The sequence below is a fragment of the Centroberyx gerrardi genome, chromosome 2, assembly GCF_048128805.1.
Source record: "Centroberyx gerrardi isolate f3 chromosome 2, fCenGer3.hap1.cur.20231027, whole genome shotgun sequence".
Lineage (NCBI taxonomy): Eukaryota > Metazoa > Chordata > Actinopteri > Beryciformes > Berycidae > Centroberyx > Centroberyx gerrardi.
The window spans coordinates 14,565,021-14,583,534 of NC_135998.1; the positions used below are offsets into that span (position 1 = coordinate 14,565,021).

Below are 18,514 nucleotides of genomic sequence, written 5' to 3' on the forward strand. Positions count from 1 at the left end.
AAATGTAGCCAGTACACTCATCTTATTTTGGCTCCCCTTCTGGCTCCAAGACTTCAATGTGTTAATATCTGTCACAGTCAGTGTCCCCCAACCACAAACAGTGACCTACTGTCATGCCAGGCTATGTATCACATTCAACTCAGTCTTTTTTTTCCCCCATTCTGGAGGAATTCAAAACATGTCTGGTCTCCTCATTACTCATCACAGTGGGTAAGGTGGCTGACAGATGGTGTTGGGGAAGCAGCACTAAAACAAAATGTCTCTTCTGGCTGCTGAGAGAGAGGGTGCTATAGTGACTTTTGACTGTGTTTTTTGTTACAGTTAGTCACAACACAGACTAGCAGAATCACTGCCAGACACATGATTCAGACAGATATAAAGTAATATGTAGCGGGGTGGGGGAAATACAGGCAAGGGAGAGATAAAGCGGCAGTAAATGAGGCATGCAACTCCAAGCCAGAAATAAATCATTCAGCAGTGGTGTGCATATTCAAGGCCTGCATTAGTGGTGTCATATAGGGATTCATGGTCAACAATTCTAAAGGGAAATTAAAAAGCAATAATCCAGCCTGTGTTTGACATTCAAACATTTATCTTAACAAGTAAGTAATAATTTACAATTCACAGCAATAAGTGACAATTTTACCAAGAAATATGTGATAAAATGCACAGTAGTAGCTCTAGCAGGTATAACATTGAACCACTAGAGGGAAGTGAAGAGAGTAAAACAGTGCTGTGTGTAATACCAGTAGAAGCACAGCCCTTCATCCTTGAGATATTATTCATTAACACTTAAAACGAATTAGGAAGTGGCAGCGCTGACGGACTTTGAGCGCACATGGTGAGAAAACTTGGCTTAGGTAGTATGAGGTAGCACATAATTGTCTGGAATTTGAAATTGTCGTTGTCGTTTTTCAGTCAGTATTTCAAAAACAAAGATCATTCTGTCTTCAGAAACCCACAGCTATTATGTAATAGGTCCATTTCTGCGTAACTGTTTGGGATAGTTTTTATCATGTGGTCTACCTCTCTTTTTATGACTTAAGTGGTGGCAACACACTGAATCAAAAGAGTGTTGCACACAGTAACACTGAATATTGCCAGTCAAGGTCAGTTCACTTTAAATTCACTGAAATCAGGAAGTAGAGGAGGCGATTAGGAAGTATTAATATTTCCAAACTTGCTAACTAACTGAGAATAAATACTCTAGCATTCATTTGGAATTTGAATTGACAATCGACAACATAAACACAGCGAAACACACTGCTGATCTCTTCATGAGCTGTTGTAATTTATATTACAACAGCTCAATCATCCTTTCCCTTGTATGCTTACATTCACCATAACCAAAGCAAAGCCGGAGGAGTAAACTCCTGGGTAATGTTGACAATGTACAATGTTCAATGTACAAATAAAACATTAATGTGTGCAATGTGTAGTATGTGCTTTTGCAGTGCAATACATGCAGTAAACTGATTTTACCATGTTTTCGCACTAAATTTTATTAATATTGTGATATTACTGTTTACTTTCACTGAGATGACCATCAACATTTTATACCAGCAAGGTGTACAGTAATGAAATAACTTAGTATTTATTACACAATATTACTATATATATATATATATTTTTTTTTAATGTCTCTGGGGAGTTCAGTGGCCAACTGCTACTTACGTAATAAAGATACTATGGAGTGTTGAGAAGTATTATCTTAGTTTAGGAGGTAACTGAGCTATCCATTTGGCCATAAATTACATTTAGTCACTCAAATATAAATCAGCCATTTAGCCATAAACCAATCAGTCCAGCATTTTAACCGTAGAAACCATGGAAGAAAATACACACACACAGGAGGATGATGGCGTTAGCATTGACAACATTCCTCCATAGCGGCACCTCTGTGGTGTCTGTGAGTTTCCTCTGCAGCTCAGCCTGCTCCTCTGGACTCAGCTTCGGGCCTTTTTTCTGCTCCAGGCCGCAGAAGCACATCACCGCCTTCTTGCACAAGTTTTGCTCCTCAGTGGGCTCTGCGATGAAAGAGAAACACAGGGGTTGAAGAAAATCTGTGTGTGTGTGTGTGTGGGTGTGTGAACGCCTACAAGCGTGTCTGTGTGCGCATGTGAGTGTGTATGCATGTGTGAGTGCATCCAAGTGTGTTTGTTTTTATACAAGGCTTTATATGTTTGCTGATTACCTTCTATATCCATCGAGTTGGATTCTTGATTATCCACCCAATCATCTGCTTCAAGGTCCACTCTCTCCTCCTTACAGTTCCTCAGGCTCCAACACAACCGATACAACTAGACAATAAGACATGGAGGTGGAAACAAATTATTATCAAGTTAGCGTGACGGCAGTGTCTTCACTCACTTCCAGTGATGAGGGGGGAACAGTCAAATTTGGGTAAGGTGATATGGATATGCATACTGACTGAGCTACTAATAAGTTGGTAACATACATGTTTGTCAGCGATGGGCTTGGTCATGAGGGAGATTCCCAGGATGAGGATACAGGAGATGACAAATAGGATAATGGAGAAGTAGAGGTAGTGAACTCCACATATGATTGTAGGACAGTTGCTAGGGTTAACGCAGCTGCCTGTCCCATAGGCAAACTCAGTAATCATCCTGGACAGGCCGATAAATAGGCCTATGAGGAGGCCATAAAATGCACCCTGAGGAAAGAAGGAACAAGAGAGAAAAAGGTAAATTCTTCAGCAGCCCATGTTGCTCAACAGCCTTATTGTCACAGACCATCTAATTACACAAGCACTTGTAGGAGGAAGCAGTAAAAAGAAGTGTTACTACAGACCTTTGGCCAGTAATTGCTAAAGATCATATAAATATAATATATCTTATAAATTTAAATAAACTGCATTTGTCCCCACATTAAAAGTTGAATAACTGAGAGCAGATCATTTTGCTATTAAACTGGTATTGTCCTTTGAAACAGGTAAACATCACACTTTATTTGGATGGTCCAATGTTGATGCTCAACTTCCTATAGAGTGACTATAATGTGTCACTAAAAAGTCTACTGAGTTTCAAGTGATACTCAATCATGTGAAAGTAGTACATAAGTATTCAGTGTCTGGACTAGGGTTGATCTTAGGGTTAATGTTAGAAATAGAGTCAGGTTAGGGTTGGGGTTAGGGTCAGGGTTAGGGTTAGTATTAGGCTAAGGTCAGGGTTACATAGTCTTTATTGAACATCTACTTTTTGTCACCTGATAGTTGAGTATCAACATCCAAATAAAGTGTTACCCAGGTAAATTAAGAGACGATTGAAGTGGCAACTCACAGATTCGTTGACGCGTTTGCAGAAGATGGCGAGCATGAAGACAGCAGCAATGGGCGGCGTCAGGTAGCTGGTAATGGACTGGATGTAGTCAAACAGCTGGCCACTCTGGGCCGACTGCACTATAGGGATCCATGCTATGCTCACTCCGATCAGGACCAAGATAAACACTCTACACACACAAATAACAATCATAAGAAATCATACTAAACACATCCACACACAGAAACAGAGACAGTGACACACGCGCACAACTGCCATTTACCTGCCAGCAATCATGAGTTCCTTCTCGGTGGCGGAGCTGCGAATCTTGGTGTAGATGTCCATGGTAAAGAGAGTGCTGGCACTGTTGAAGATGGAGGTCAGGGAGCTCATCAGAGACGCCAGCATCACAGACAGCATAAGACCTCGCAGACCTGGAGCAGACATAATAAAAAGATAAAGATGAGGAAGGGAGAAGAAGGGCTAGGAGGAAAATGTGTCTACTTTAATGGGGGGCATATTGCATTAGCTAACTGGCAATTTTTTAAACCTAAAAGCACTGTGAAGGCTGGCATTCTCAGCTGACTGACTAGAGTCTTTAGCCTCTTGCTCACCATCAGGCATGAGGTCCACCACCAGTTTGGGATAAGCAATGTTGGTGCAGCCCACACTGGCCTCACAGTACTTTAAACATTCTTCCGGTTCCACACATGCCACTTCATCTAGAAAAGAGTGGCACAGATCAGCAGGATGCCAGGACATGTATAGTTCCACCATAATGTGTGAAGTCAGGTACTTGGGCGTCAACAGCAACACCAGTGACACAGTTAACTGCAAAAGCAAGGTTATCCGTGGTACTTTTCTCATTTCTCTCCACATCTCAACTACATTTCTACCAAGAACCTCTCCAACACACTCACTAGGGTAGAGGATCCTGCTCATCATGCCGGGGAAAACCATGAGGAACATAGGCAGCAGCTTCAGGTAGCCGCATAAGATACAGCCAGCCTTAACATGAGAGAGGTTCTTGGCTGAGAGGCAGCGCTGGACGATCACCTGCAGGAGAGGCCATGGCACAGGAGGAGAAGGTTAATGCCTTCATGATACAATGTATGGTGGAGTGGATGGGTGAACAGACGGAAAGATGGATAGAGGGAGAGTAGGAGGCAGAATGGAGAAAGAGAGGAAGGGATTTGTGTCAATGGTGCTTTGTGGCATGATTACCTTAGGTCAGGTAATCCCATGAATAGCAAAAAACCTGTAGCAGCTTTGAAGGAAAAGGTATATTTTGCTTGTCATCACTTCTCAGATGTATCGGCATGCATCAGTATGTGTTACCAAATAAAATGTTTTTCGATTTCGGGCTCAACCCAAATTTCTTAGCAGAGGAGATGTAACATGTGAGCCAAGGAAGCCAATTAGATATGATTGATAGACACTGACACACTGATAAGTATTGCACTCTGTTAATTGAATGGGGAATATTAGCTTATAGTAGGTCTAAGAATAGTATGTGTGCACTGTATATGGAAATGGGAATTAACATCTAGTTCTTCCTGAGAGTCATTTGGAGGGTCTGGCTGTTAATCTTATCTAGTTCTATGGGAGTGCATTTAGGTCTAACTAAAAGCATGCCTCTCCTCTTACAGCACTTTCTCAAACTGAGGCCAGTTGAGTGCCGTCTGGCAAGATAAAGACACACAAATGTGTGTGCAAACGTGTGTATATGCGTGTGTGTGTGTGTGTGTGTGTGTGTGTGTGTGTGTTTATGATCATGGGTTGTCTGTAGTATTGCTGCCACCGAGTCAGCACATCTAAAGTATCCTAACAATGCAGCACATTTACAGTAGGAGCATCATAGGTCATACATAATACCCTAGCATTGGAGCCCATAAGCCCGTGTAAACTATCCTAATAGTACAGCCCATTTGCTTGCCCTACCTGATCAGTGCACCAGTACCAGGTGGCCTGAATGGTGAGTCCAAACACCAGGCCCGGCCACGGGAGGTCTCCTGTCACCGCATTCCTAAAGATGTGGAAGGAATCTGCCCGAGGCTCGTAGCAGTCTTCACTGATGTTAGTAGTGGCAGCAGGGACAGCTGTCATGTAGCGCTCTTGAAAGCTCTCATACCCCCCCACCTCATTGAAGGCTGAGGAAACGAGTGGAAGATAGACTAAGTTACCATGACCAGTTAAGTTGGAGTAGTATTGATGTCCTGTCAGCTTGGGCTTCATAAAGACAATGCTTACAATAAATAATCAAACAAATTTTTAAAAGCCACTGAGGAGGATAAAAGCAAAAGACTAAAAAGATTTTAAAAAAAGGTGATGGAAAATACCATATTACCAAAGCCCATAAGGATGAATGATCCAACAACCATGATGACGGTCTGTAAGGTATCTGTGTAGATCACTGCAGCCAATCCACCTGAGTTGCATTATATGGTGTTATTATCAAATTAACATAGATATTCAGTATCAATACATTCTATAACCACTAATGTACACACATGAAAACATTTTTCATGTGTGTTTCTTAGCCTTCTTGTCTTTTAAAAGAGGACCACATTGGAGATAGGTTTTGGAAACTTTATGCGTTAACTTCAATGATTTTATTTAATGCATGACTGATGTGTACATGATCCTATTAATTATATCAAATTAAAAAAAGAAACAGTGTTACATAAGTGCTCTCTCTCTGGTCATCCAGTAAAGCTAAAGTTCAGGTGTGGATGCTTCATTACAGAACAGCAGAAGGTCTGCTCCTTATCACAGTGCATGGGTAATTAACCATAATAATACGGAGCAGATAAACTAGCCAAGAGCATGTGTGTGTGTGTGTGTTGTCGATCTTGGAAGACTTTAGAGATCCACATATGGCCATATACACTGGGAAGACTTTACCCCTTAGGCATGGTACCATTCATAATGTAGATAAGACTTCTTCCATTGGTTTACGAGAAAAACCAATCTGTGACTCTTCAGTGGAAAACAGGAAGCGAATGCGCTGTATGTACATAAGAGAAGCAGTCAAACCTGTGACGGTGTACAGAGCAGTGATCAGTAACAGCAGGACAACAGCAAGGTAGATATTCAACCCAAGAGCCTGGTTGATAAAAATGGCGCCAGAGAACATATCTGCCTGAAAGGAGGGGAGAAGAAAAAAAGGGTCAATCAATAATAATCACTACTGTCACATGGATGAAATATTCTGAAATACAAAATAAGTTGTAGGCAGTTCGCTTTCAGAGTGACTTACTGAGATCTTGGTGAAAACATACAGGAAAAGTGACAGCACAGAGAGATAGATCCGAATGCGCTGTCCTCCAAACCTCTTCTTCAGGTACTCAGGCATGGTGACCACCTAAACACACCCAGAGCTCATGAGTAAACTGTACATTATGAAATAAGGTTACAAATGCCATAAATGCACATTTGGACAATAGGGGAAATGGACATGTATAAAGAGGATGGTCTGTTGTATATCAAGCATGTGGACACGTGTGTTGTCTTTACCCCAGCTTTAATATAGATGGGCACAAAGAGCCATCCCAGAATGACGACCACTATGAGGGCCTGAAACACACAAACATGCAAGGACACAGTTAATGCACAATTAATGCCAAATACTCAAATATGTTCCTGTTAAGATGAAGTCCCTCTATTGTCAATCTGTTTCCTTCCGTCCAGAAAATGATGAAATGCGCACAATAATCTACAGATATATCAGCCCTCCTGACAGAGGCAAGTGATACTATCTGTGTCAGAGGTTAGGACTACATTTGTGTAAGAAGTGATAGTATAACTGGTACATCAGATTACTGCTACTCACATTCCATTCAAATCCTCCGATGGCTATTCCAGAAGCAGCAGCAGTGCCAGCAATTCCTACAAAGTGCCCGCTGCCAATGTTGCTAGCAAAGAGCGACGCTCCTATCTTGAGAAGGGAAGAATATATTTATCATGAATGTGCATGCATAATCTTTCAAATGATCATATCATTTTTGTTGTTCATTTGAAAACAAAATAAAAAAAGAATTGAGATTATAGTTCCAAAGAAAAGCCCAGCTGATGACTCAAAAAGTTATTGGATGACTTACTTTTGAATGTTAATACAAACCTGATGTCACACAAAGGACATGACTATAATACTCCCAGAAATGTTTATTGCTTCATAATTTATACCACCAATTACCAGCATGTTATCAAATCATTTGTCAGTGCAAACCATGTGGCACATCAAGTTTCCGATACAGTCCAGATAGATTAGAAGAGTAAGGAAGAACTTAATCTTAATCAGCTTTATAATGACTGTGTATCTTGTTGTGGGCGGCTGGATACCCACCGGCCACCACACCATGCTGCGCCCTGCCAGAAAGAAGCCACCGACTGTGGCTCGGTTGGTGCGGACCATGGCCTGCAATGCGTGAAGGGGACATTTTGTAAATTCTCATAAATACATACATACCATATAGCAAGGAAGGCCTCTCACACCAGTATTTCAACTGTCACTGGATATACCTTGTTAATGATTACATTTTATACACACATTTCAGCAGCTGCAAGTGAACAAATCGGAAGAGTGAAAGAACACAGCAGAGTTACTGCATACAAATTATCCTATGGCAATATAAATCTTAATTTAGAAAGTGCACACTTTGATCCTCTGATATGCCATAAAATGACAGTGAACCAAATGTGTATTGACTAAGGTGCTGTGATTGCAAAGTGCATTCCATTACAACTCAATTACTCTTTAGGAAAAGTGCTGCTATGGTGTGAAGTGTAAAGGTGTGGAAAATAGTATGCTTTTGTTGCTGTGTGGTGTCTATCTCTTACAACTTATCAGTATTTAGTTTTCTCCCAAATTGGAGGAATTATTAGTGCCACAATGGACATTTTACTCTAAATCCATTGAGAATTGCTGTATAACATTGACAATTGATATCTAACATTGAACAAACAATGACTCTCTGTATGACTGATGAGGAGTTAGCTATTCACAGGAACTTTTTTTTATGGATTTACACAATGTTTAACCAAAAGACTGAGCAACTCACCCATACTCCAACAGCCAAGACAACCAGAAAGTAAATCACAATAACAGATATATCTGCTGGATTGTTGAGGGCGACTGTTGAATTGTTCCCCCCATTGCTCCTTATTAAGGAGAATCCAAAGTAATCCTGAGTCATTTTTGTGAGAGGGTGAACAGAGGACAGGAGTGTTGCAGAGGTCTCTCCTGTCTGAATGGATCACCTGCACAGACACTTATGTACCTCTGGTCAACAAGCAGGTGGAGGTGTGTGTGTGTGTGTGTGTGTGTGCGTGTGTGTGTGTGTGTGTGTGTGAGTGAGAGAGAGAGAGAGAGAGAGAGAGAGAGAGAGAGTGACTGAGAAGGCTGGGTGGGCTGGGAGGATGGGGGAGGGGGTTATTCTATACATTTCCAGATATCATGTTTGGTTGACACTGCACCTGGATGTGCCAATAATCTTGCTGTTTCATGAATGTAAAAAGTAATATGTAAAAATGTGTAAGCTTTTCGCAAATAATGTTGTTAATAATCAACCCTACAAGGAAATACCTGGAGAGAAGGACCAAGTGTTCCTGTTAAACAAAGGACTGACAGATAAACTACATCATCAACTCAATTCATTTGTAAGTTTGTAAGTTTGTTTATTTATAAGGACGAAGACGACAAGACGCCATAGAGACAGCAACAGCAACAAAACAAGAATTCTCAAGACAGAACACAAGCCATGCAGAGCAACAGGAAACAGCAAAACATCAGTACAATAATACAGCAACAACAAACACCATTTCAGCACATATAGCCATGCAAGCAACATGAAGCAACAACACACAGCCAAGCAGTACTGACCACAACCATCTTTTGATACATGCAGACATGCAGAGCAGCAATAAACAGTAGACATAAATAAAATACAACAATCATTATGTTGATCTTGATAAAATGTTACCAAATTGTTAATTTAGTTAGTTTTATTGACTAATAAATGACAGTTTACAATACATACAGAAAAGTTACAATACAGAAAAACTATCCAGTGTAATGATTAGGCTACTATTTACTACACTGAATCAACAACAACTGAATCCTGACACTCTGACTGTGAGAACTTTGTCCGTAAACAGGCATAACAGATAAGTGAAGTTTTTGATAACAAATCTGTCAGTCATTACTGTTGCAGGTCAATCAAGGGCTACGAGAGGAAGCACAAACCAATTAACTGAAACAATTAGCTGCTTAATTGAATGCTACGTCTTTGATTTAAAACAACAGGTCCTGTAGGCGCATTGAATATCGTTTCTCATTCTTCTTTATAGAGAGAATATTATTTGAATCAAATCCATGACCTTCACTTTTAATCTCAGGTCAGTCAACAAGGAACTATAGTTTTATTAAAGTCCAAGGCAAATATGAGGCACTTTAACCCCCATCTCGCCACACCCATAGTGAATACTAAGCATTCTCTTTCTCCTTAATGCGCTTGAGTGTGTTAATTATTACTCATTTCACTTCAAACTGAGTGCCTGAGGTTTGAAGGACGGTGCAACAGAGAAAGATGACGATTACCATATCTGATTTTCAATGCATATAATAGTGATCTCTTAAAACTTTTATTTTTCTAAATTACTGATCATACATCAATTCTCCACAAAGGTGGCTCATAATACCTCATCCCATCATTGTTTTGGGTTTTTTGTTGTTTTGTAGCAAATGGAGAGCCAGACCAGTCTTCAACTTTGTATATTCACTCATATCAGGATGACAAAAGCACCAACAAGCTTGCAGTGATGCAAATAATTTTTCAGCTGCTGCAGTCATCATGTTACACCCGCTCCAAATAAAGGCATGTTTGATTTGTGCTAGTTGTCTGAAAAATATAAAAGATGGAATGCATGAAGAAAACGCATTAAGTATCAAGTACTATCAGCAACCACTAGGGGTCTCTAAAGGATACCGAAACAGATCTAGAAGGCAGACTCACGCAGTGGACGCAGAATACACACACACACACACACACACACACACACACACATACACACACACACACAAACCAGCAGGCTATACAAACAGAAATCAAGGCCAGCACAATTAAAAATAAATCACTCCGCAGGAAGAGGCATATACCTGTGGAGCATGCTCATGTTGTATGTAATATTTTAATGGCGTTCTTTTAATGACCACACATTATATATTTAATGACAAAATGCACTTGCACAAGTGGAACTCCAGACACTGTCCAATCAGCCTTTAAACATAGATCTAGTCATCTGTGAAAATGGCTGCCATACATACACATTCACCATGGACTAGCATTTCACGAAATGACAAAATGAAAGATCTGAGAATAAATGGAAACAGGCACGGAATAGAGAAAAAACACACAAACAAGTGATGGGGTTCAAGTCAAGGAAAACAAAGTATCAAACAGTGACATTTGTGTGTGTGTGTGTGTGTGTGTGTGTGTGTGTGTGTGTGGTGGTGGAGGTCATAACCTACGAGCTTTGAACGGATCGGACATCGGACATCACCCAAGGCCCTGCCCTCCCAAGTTCCCATGTGCACTTAACAGAGATGGGGTCCCGTCCCTCCTTCAGGGAAGTGTGGTTAGATCATGATCTGTTATTCCCTTTCAGTTGGTAATGGAACACATTTTATCCATTAATGGGATGTTCAGTCACATAACAACAAGCCTGGAAGATTAAGAGGAAAAGAGTTAACCCCTTGTGACCACACAAACAGCACGGTGTGTCATGCTGGGGACCATCAGATCAGAGACTGGGCCTGACGAAACCAAACATGTTTGAAAAAGTCTTGTTGGGCAAAGGGCCAGAGTCTCCAGTTTTCAGCCAGTTCACTCTACAGGATAATCTGTGCCGACCGTCAGGCCCAGGTGCCTCCCCCAGCCCCGACTCACCCCAATGTTCGGGATGGTCCAGTCGGGCTTAGAGTCGGCATTACACTCCTCAAGCGTGACCTAGCCTTAACAGGCAGCCCAAACCCCTTCGCAGGCTTTAGAAATAGCTTAGAAATAGGAGTCCATGTACTGTATATATACAAAACACACACAGGGCAGACAGCATTCAACTTGATCCACTGTTCTGTTGAGGATAAGATAGGAATTTGGGAGGCTGCGATGCATGGAACTGTTTGGGCTAAGTACAAAGCCAAGAAGTGGGGAGGTACAACAACACATCCAAGACCACAAAAAAAATATGTATTTTCCTCTCTCCTTTCTGTGCAAGTTTCAAGTGGATGTATCATATGAGTCCAAAGGGAAGGCTAGACCGCCCATGATGTAAAAAAAAAAAAATCCCCAAATGCCTTTTGGGCATGATTGCTGAACTTCACATAGGGCCTGAGGAAGTTTATAATAATTCCACTCTTACATTAATTGGGCCTCCTGACTGAAAGGGAACACACACTTTCTACTCTGAAGTCTGAAATGAGCATTTCAGTGACACAGACTATGAGGCAGAGGAATAGAAAGTGTTGTATGGAGAAAAGAGTAAAGAAAATTGGGAAGTGGTGGAAGAAGGGAAGCAGTTATTTTAACTAAAGAACTATCCGGTGAACCATCCAGTGAAGAGCTGGTCTCAGTTGTCGGCCTCTCCCCCCCTCACTGTCCTGCTGTTCGCTGGGCCAGGGTTCCTGGTCTGCAAGGTCAGGTTGTGCCTCAGCAGCTGCAGCACCTTACAGGAGTCCTCATTCAGATCGTTGAGGTATCTAACGGCCTCATCAAAGGCCTCTTTTTCCCAGCTGACTGGCCTGGTCTCATAGTCGAAGACAGAGAAGTCGAGTGCCAAGCAGGTGACTGCCATTGTTTTGCTGATATTTGTAGGCTCCTTCAGAGGATTCGACAGCAGCAGCGCTCTTCTCATTTGTGGCCACCTCAGCCAGATAGGCGTAAATAGATAGGTGTAAAGGTGTAAGAGTAACGTTTTGCTGTTTGGATAGTCTAGGCCTACCAATGGACTAAATCTGAGCCAGTTGTACGCAAGGGCGTCAGTCCACTAAACCAAGTCAGCCTATGACAAAGTCCTTGCATCTAATTTAATTTGCCACCAAAATTTCCAAACTTGCTAATATCTACAAAATTTCTGGGGACAAATTAGAGCAATGACTGATGACTGACAAGATATTATTACTCAGTCAGTGTGATAAATGATTATATGTAGGGACTGACAAGATGTTATTATTTTGTCAATGAGATAAATTATTAGATGTAGGTCACCAAACTATTAGCTAAGAGGGAAAATCGGTCCTGAATGCTCCGCTGATAGATGATAAATACACAGGAATATTCTCATTTTATCTCATTTCATAGCAGAGGTCCTGAGTTGATGACCCACTTCTACTTGTTTTTTTTTTTATGTTTAGACTGTTGATGTTTTAGAGTATTACAACTTTGATTTTCAACCCATCTTTCAAGTGTCAGAATTTTGAATCATAGAATTAAAAAACTTCAGAAAAGTTAATTTATCTACATCCTTGAGATTCCAGTCGCATGATAATAATTTCTGGTGTTCCCTGTGTTGTGTTCCACAAAGGAAGAAGGGTCTTCTTCATCTGCACTCAATGAATGAGGAATGAAACTGCAAAATGTATGCTGTTATTTCACATCTAGGCCACAGGGTGTTGCATGAGCTAAACCTATTGAAATGTGATTGTTATTTGCAGTAACATAAAATTTTGAGAGTACCACTTATCGTAAAACCCAATAGACTGCCATGTGTTTTTAAAAATACAATCTAAAATATAATATAGGCCTATAAAAACCAGTCGAAATAAAAAAACAAATTGCAATAGAAACAGCCAGATCTATCTGAATGTTGCTGCTGAGAAGGGAATCGGTTGGTAAGGCTGGGGAGAAGAGAGAGGGGAGGAGAGGAGGAGCAGTGACAGTAAGGTTGAACAATGTTATGCCTAATAATGTAATTTGTAATAAAGAAACTATTTACAATAAATATATACACCACCATATTTACAGAGATATACATTGTAAAAAAAACATATTGCCTGTCACATAAAGCATGAAACTCTGGCCTATTTATGGGCTTCATGGAAAAAATGTTTAAAGTTATTAGAGAAACTGCCAGACTTCTGACCCGCCTTATGACCTGTCTTATGAGCCTTATGAGCACTTAAAAACCCATTAAAGGCAGTTTGACCTTTCCTGGATTTAAGCTTTAAGCGACTGAGCAATGTTAGAAACACATAATTTCCCATAGGGGTGAAATGACTCCATCACATAAAAATAGGGCAGCGATATCAAATTTAATGCGAGGATGACATACAACAAGGCTCCCACCTAAACCATGAACAAATGTAGCCACAACACTGTTCGCCCACTTTCTGGTCTTGTCAAACTTCCCTGGACTGGCATTAGCCAGAGGGTGATTTTCATCCATGCAGGTCCTCCTTCATCGCTGCTGCGAGTTTCAGACTGCTGTTCTCGCTCAGGTGTTTGCCACCACAGTGAATGAGCAGGACGTCCAGAGTTGCTCCACCTCTGAGGGACCGGTCCCGTCCCAACGTTGGTACGCACGGTCTGTGACGCTCTCCGTTTGCTGGATGTAGCGGTCTCCCATGATCAAAATCTTATCTGTGGATGAAAAATCCATAACAATACATCAGATATACAATAAGGTATAAAATATTAAGAACAGCTTCCATTCCATGATCTACACACAGCAGCTTGAAGCCATCTTAATGATGATGCCAATTTCATATTAAGGGAGATATCCCGTAAATAAATGTATACCCAGTGTACATGTGGAGCATATTACCATTTCATGGATGACAAAAATGTTACTTTTTTCTTATTTCTGATTTAAATGGCAATAGTTACAGATTATTTTCTTGCTGCACATGTATTTGTGGCCATGGCAGTGTGTAGAGAATCAAAATACACTGAAAGGTAAATGAGAAATGACTTGGAATCTTATTATCTAATGTTATATAATAACATTTTAGCTATTATAATTAATATTGACATCCATGTCAAAGGTGACCATCTTCTGTTCGCTGTGGGGAAACGAAAGGAGAGGAGCGACAGAGAGAGGAAGCAAGGGAATGAATAGAAAGATTGACTTTTTTTAAAAATGGATTGGCATAAAGGAAAATGAGTGAGATAAAGGGGTGAAAGGTGGAGGCAAAATAGATAGGTATAAGAGATAAATAGGTGGAGATGATATGTTTGAGTTAATGATGAAAATCAGTGGTCACAATATGCAAATATTGCCTTTTGTTTTCTTGAAATTCCTGTTAAATACAAAACTTTGGCAAGCTGTAAAATTATTTATACAGCAGGCACTAAAAGGATCTATCAATACAAACAGCGATTAAGTTACTACTCTATTTGTATTTAAAAACTCAATCCAATGCAGTGCTGTGAATAATGGTCAGCATAAATTGCTTGCAAAAATATAGACACACATTGTATTTTCCCCAGGTCAAGGAAATGTTTTCTGGATACATAAAATCCATCACTGTAAATCCAATTAGTGGGGAGGCTGTCCAATGAACAAACTCAGCTTCAGGTCTATTCCATGCTAAGCAACCAGCCCAAAGTGTTCGAGAGGAAAGGACAGGGAAAGGCTTGTTGCTGCAAAATCATCAATTATAACAAGGAATTCAGAGCTTAATCATTTTAAGCATACTATCATACATTATAAAATTCAATTGCAAGAAATTAAATTTTGGTGAAAGAGTACAGGGAGTGGTTCAAATCCAGCCAACAATCTCACAATAATTTGTGTTGTGTTAATGTTCCACAAAGGCAGAGCAACAGCAGAGGACTGTGAACACAGTAGTGTTACTGTAATACAGCCACGACTACCACAGCATGCTCTAAAATGCCAACAAAATGCTACAGCCTGGATGGGGTGGAGAGGACTAGATGTGAGGGAGTGAGATGGAAGTTATTGAACTGCTCTCGTTACAAATGGCTGCTGGAAATCTCTAAATGAGAACAATCAATATTCGCTTGAATGAGAATCAATCACTGGAATGAGGCCAGCGCCCTGTGTGGATTAAGGCTAGGTCACACTAGAGGATTTTAACACTGACTGGACCATCCTGACTGTCGGGTGAGTCAGGGCTGGGTGGGTGGGTGGGGGGGCACTTGGGCCCAACAGTTGGTCAGATTATCCTGTAGTGTGAACGGGCTGGAGACTTCAGCACGACTCCAGACCAGTCAGAGCCTGATAAGATTTTTTCAGACGTGTCTTTTGTCACAAGCCTGGCCCAGCCTGGCTGAGCTTGAGAAATCTGAGAGTGACCCTGGTAACAGCCAATGGGAGTTCAGCTCAATGAGGAAGTAAAAGAGAAAGAACTGGAAGGGAAGCTGCTTTTAACAATAACAACTCCACCCTTGATAAGTTGCTATACAACTTTATTTGAAGTAATAAATCTTATATAAAATGGCACAAAATGGCAATGTGCAATTACAAAATTAAGTGAAAGAACTCACACAAAATTCCTCATCATGTTATTCTTGTAGTGATGTCATTTCAAAATACATTTGTAATGTAAATGTGAACTGTAGCTTCTGTACCATGAAGCAAGAAACAATAGAAAATCTATTTTGTAAATGTATAGTGATCTGTTCGGGACGAATGGAATGGGAAAATGTTTTTGAATGACACCATTGTGTAGTGTGCGATCCCTTGTGTGACAACCCATCTTTGTCCCATCACACAGTGTGAACAGCTTCCCAACAGACAGCATTATATAAAAGCTTTGTATATAAAATTGTGAATACAAGTGGGTTTGTGTGTGCATGTTTGAGCATCTGCACAACTGCATTTAGATGGAACAATTGCAAATGAGCTTCATGCCTTTTGCATGCATTAACCTCATTCATGATCTTTCCCACTTCTGTTGATGTAGCAACCATAGACAATGGTGCACACAGCATCACTAGAGGGGCCTGCTATGGGGCACCAAGCCTTCATCCAGCATCTTTAAAAGAGACAAAACAGACCAAGGGAGCAATTCCTTCACTATACACAGTACATAAAACTATGGAAAAATACTGTAGCTTTCTGTGGCAAATAGGGCAGTGATTGAGCATCCAGCCGGTCAACAAGGCACATGCTCCTAAATTAACTTCGGCCTAGATACCTGTATGATTCAGTAAACTCTGGCAGAGGAGCCTGTGGACTGAACACCTGGGAAGCATTCATCTTACTTCAGCACCAGTGGTGAGTACATAAACAAAGCACACACGTTGTGCTTTGTTTATGTTTTGGTGTCAAACTACGACCATGAACCAGAAGCAAATCTCCAGTGTCCTTCCTACATACAAGCTGTGAACATTATCACACTTGCATCATCACATAGTCCCACTTGCATGATGTTAATAGCAACGCCCTGGGTGGCCACACCCTCCACAGTGGCTGACCTCAGACCTGATGAAACAGTTCAGAGTCAGGCCTTTCTGTTCAGCTAGCAGCTGTACACCTGTATCAGATAGCACAGACAAAACAAAATCTGAATGCACACACCAATCCAACTGAAAACCAAAATTCAACAACCCAGCATACCTTTGTAACCATACACTTTATATCATCAAGTTCTTTAACTGAAGCCTATCTCAGTGACAATGACCAAAAGGATCAAGGGGAAATAGTCAAAATAATATGCAGGCTACACTATGCATGACACACCAGCACATCTGCAAAGACTCCCTCTCTTTCTCACACACACACACACACACACACACAGCAATGATCTGAAGTGCTTGATGGTCTCTAGGATCTCATGAGCATTGAAGATGAGGAGGAAGATGAGCGATAGAAGTCCTGTTCCAGGCTGTCTACACTAAACCAACATATAATTAGCCAGGACTGGCTAATGCTCGAGGTTCCACATGTCTCCACGGACTTCGGAAAGACTGCTTTTAAATTTTGCGCTCCACAGACTTGGAATGGTTCACACGGCTGAAATTTGATTCCCTTGTTCCCCTGGGACATTTTCAGTCAAGGATATCAACTGGATACCCTTAATTGCACCTGCTTTAATTGATGCACTCTTTACATCTCTATCTGTTCCCTTGCAAGGATGGACTGATATATGTGAACCTATGTGATTCTCTTTTAAGAATTGTCTTTTTGTTTAATTGTTTATTTATTCATTTATTTTCTCTCTTTCTTTCTTCCCCCCTTTTGTTGCCTGCGACTCTATTTATTTGTAATCTCAGCACCCCTGGAAAAGAGGGTCCCAACTCTGTGTCTCTTCCATGAACTAAATAAAGGTTGAATAATTGAACAACATGCTAAATAACAAACCACAGTTTACCATAAGAATCAAAGAATACTGCATGATTTATTATGAGTATTGTATTGAATAATTCTTCCATGAGTATGTTGACCCACCAGGTCTCTGTGTCGCTGCTGGTCTCCCTGTTCCCTGTTCACTCTCAGTTATGGTTCCTCTTTCAATTTCAGTCAGCAGCTACACAGTTCAAGCATCACACCACAATACTTAATAAGAGGAGTCATGTCATTCAATACGCAACAAACAGTCATGATTTTATGCACGGAAGTCACAGTAGGCAAATTTGAGAGCATGACTCAGTTAAGTGTAACAAGTGTCTGTTATGTCCTGTATTACAGACATAATTACACATGAAAATACGTTCTGAAACATAAAGTCTAATTTATAATTCGACAGAAGCTGCACAGATGTGTGGTGCCAGCAGGTTATAGGTTTGCAAACATGCCATGTGCCTTGTGAAAAACATAACTGTGTGCCTACCTACCCCCAACGGCCTCCAGATGTCGCCTTTATTCCTTTTGCACACCTTGAGTTTGAACCATTAAACACAGCCAATGTAAAACAAAAACACAAGTGAAAACTAGCTTAAGTGCTAGCTTTGGACAAACCAACATACGTAGCTCTCCCTCCTTGAGCTCTCCTCCTAGTGGCGAGTTTAAAGTAACTCTTGTTTTTCTTGCTTTTGGCGACACCTTTGGAGATAATGTTTCATACTCATTGTAGGAACTTGCCCAACATATTAATAAAGACACTCAATGTCGACTGCGGTTAAAAAACGTTAGCTAAAACTTACCAGTTCAAAAGAAGAAAGAGAAACAACCTGCATCTCTCCTCCGTGTCTCTTCATCATCTTGGAGTGTTTTACACGGTCGCTCCTCATCATCCTTCCTCATCTTGTATTGTTTTTCATCTTTGGCAGGTTTCG

The 18,514-nt window shown here is 40.7% G+C and overlaps 2 protein-coding genes and 1 long non-coding RNA gene across 3 annotated transcripts in view; all 3 read right to left on the bottom strand.

Annotated features, from left to right (window-relative positions):
- The window catches only part of gnaz (guanine nucleotide binding protein (G protein), alpha z polypeptide), a 256,720-nt gene that overhangs the window by 188,969 nt on the left and 49,237 nt on the right, over positions 1–18,514 (bottom strand). The window lies entirely within an intron of this gene.
- Positions 1,813–8,473, bottom strand: slc5a1 (solute carrier family 5 member 1). The gene is made up of 15 exons (XM_071913488.2): positions 8,339–8,473; positions 7,624–7,695; positions 7,111–7,215; positions 6,795–6,854; positions 6,538–6,642; positions 6,315–6,420; positions 5,626–5,706; positions 5,220–5,428; positions 4,199–4,334; positions 3,893–4,000; positions 3,562–3,712; positions 3,300–3,468; positions 2,459–2,674; positions 2,195–2,300; positions 1,813–2,027 (listed from the first exon to the last, which is right to left on the bottom strand). The coding sequence occupies exons 1-15, from the start codon at positions 8,471–8,473 to the stop codon at positions 1,813–1,815; spliced, it is 1,974 nt and encodes a 657-aa protein (XP_071769589.1).
- LOC144542466 (uncharacterized) lies at positions 13,566–18,206 on the bottom strand. The gene is made up of 2 exons (XR_013507272.1): positions 18,074–18,206; positions 13,566–13,912 (listed from the first exon to the last, which is right to left on the bottom strand). It is a non-coding gene; the product is annotated as an uncharacterized LOC144542466 (long non-coding RNA).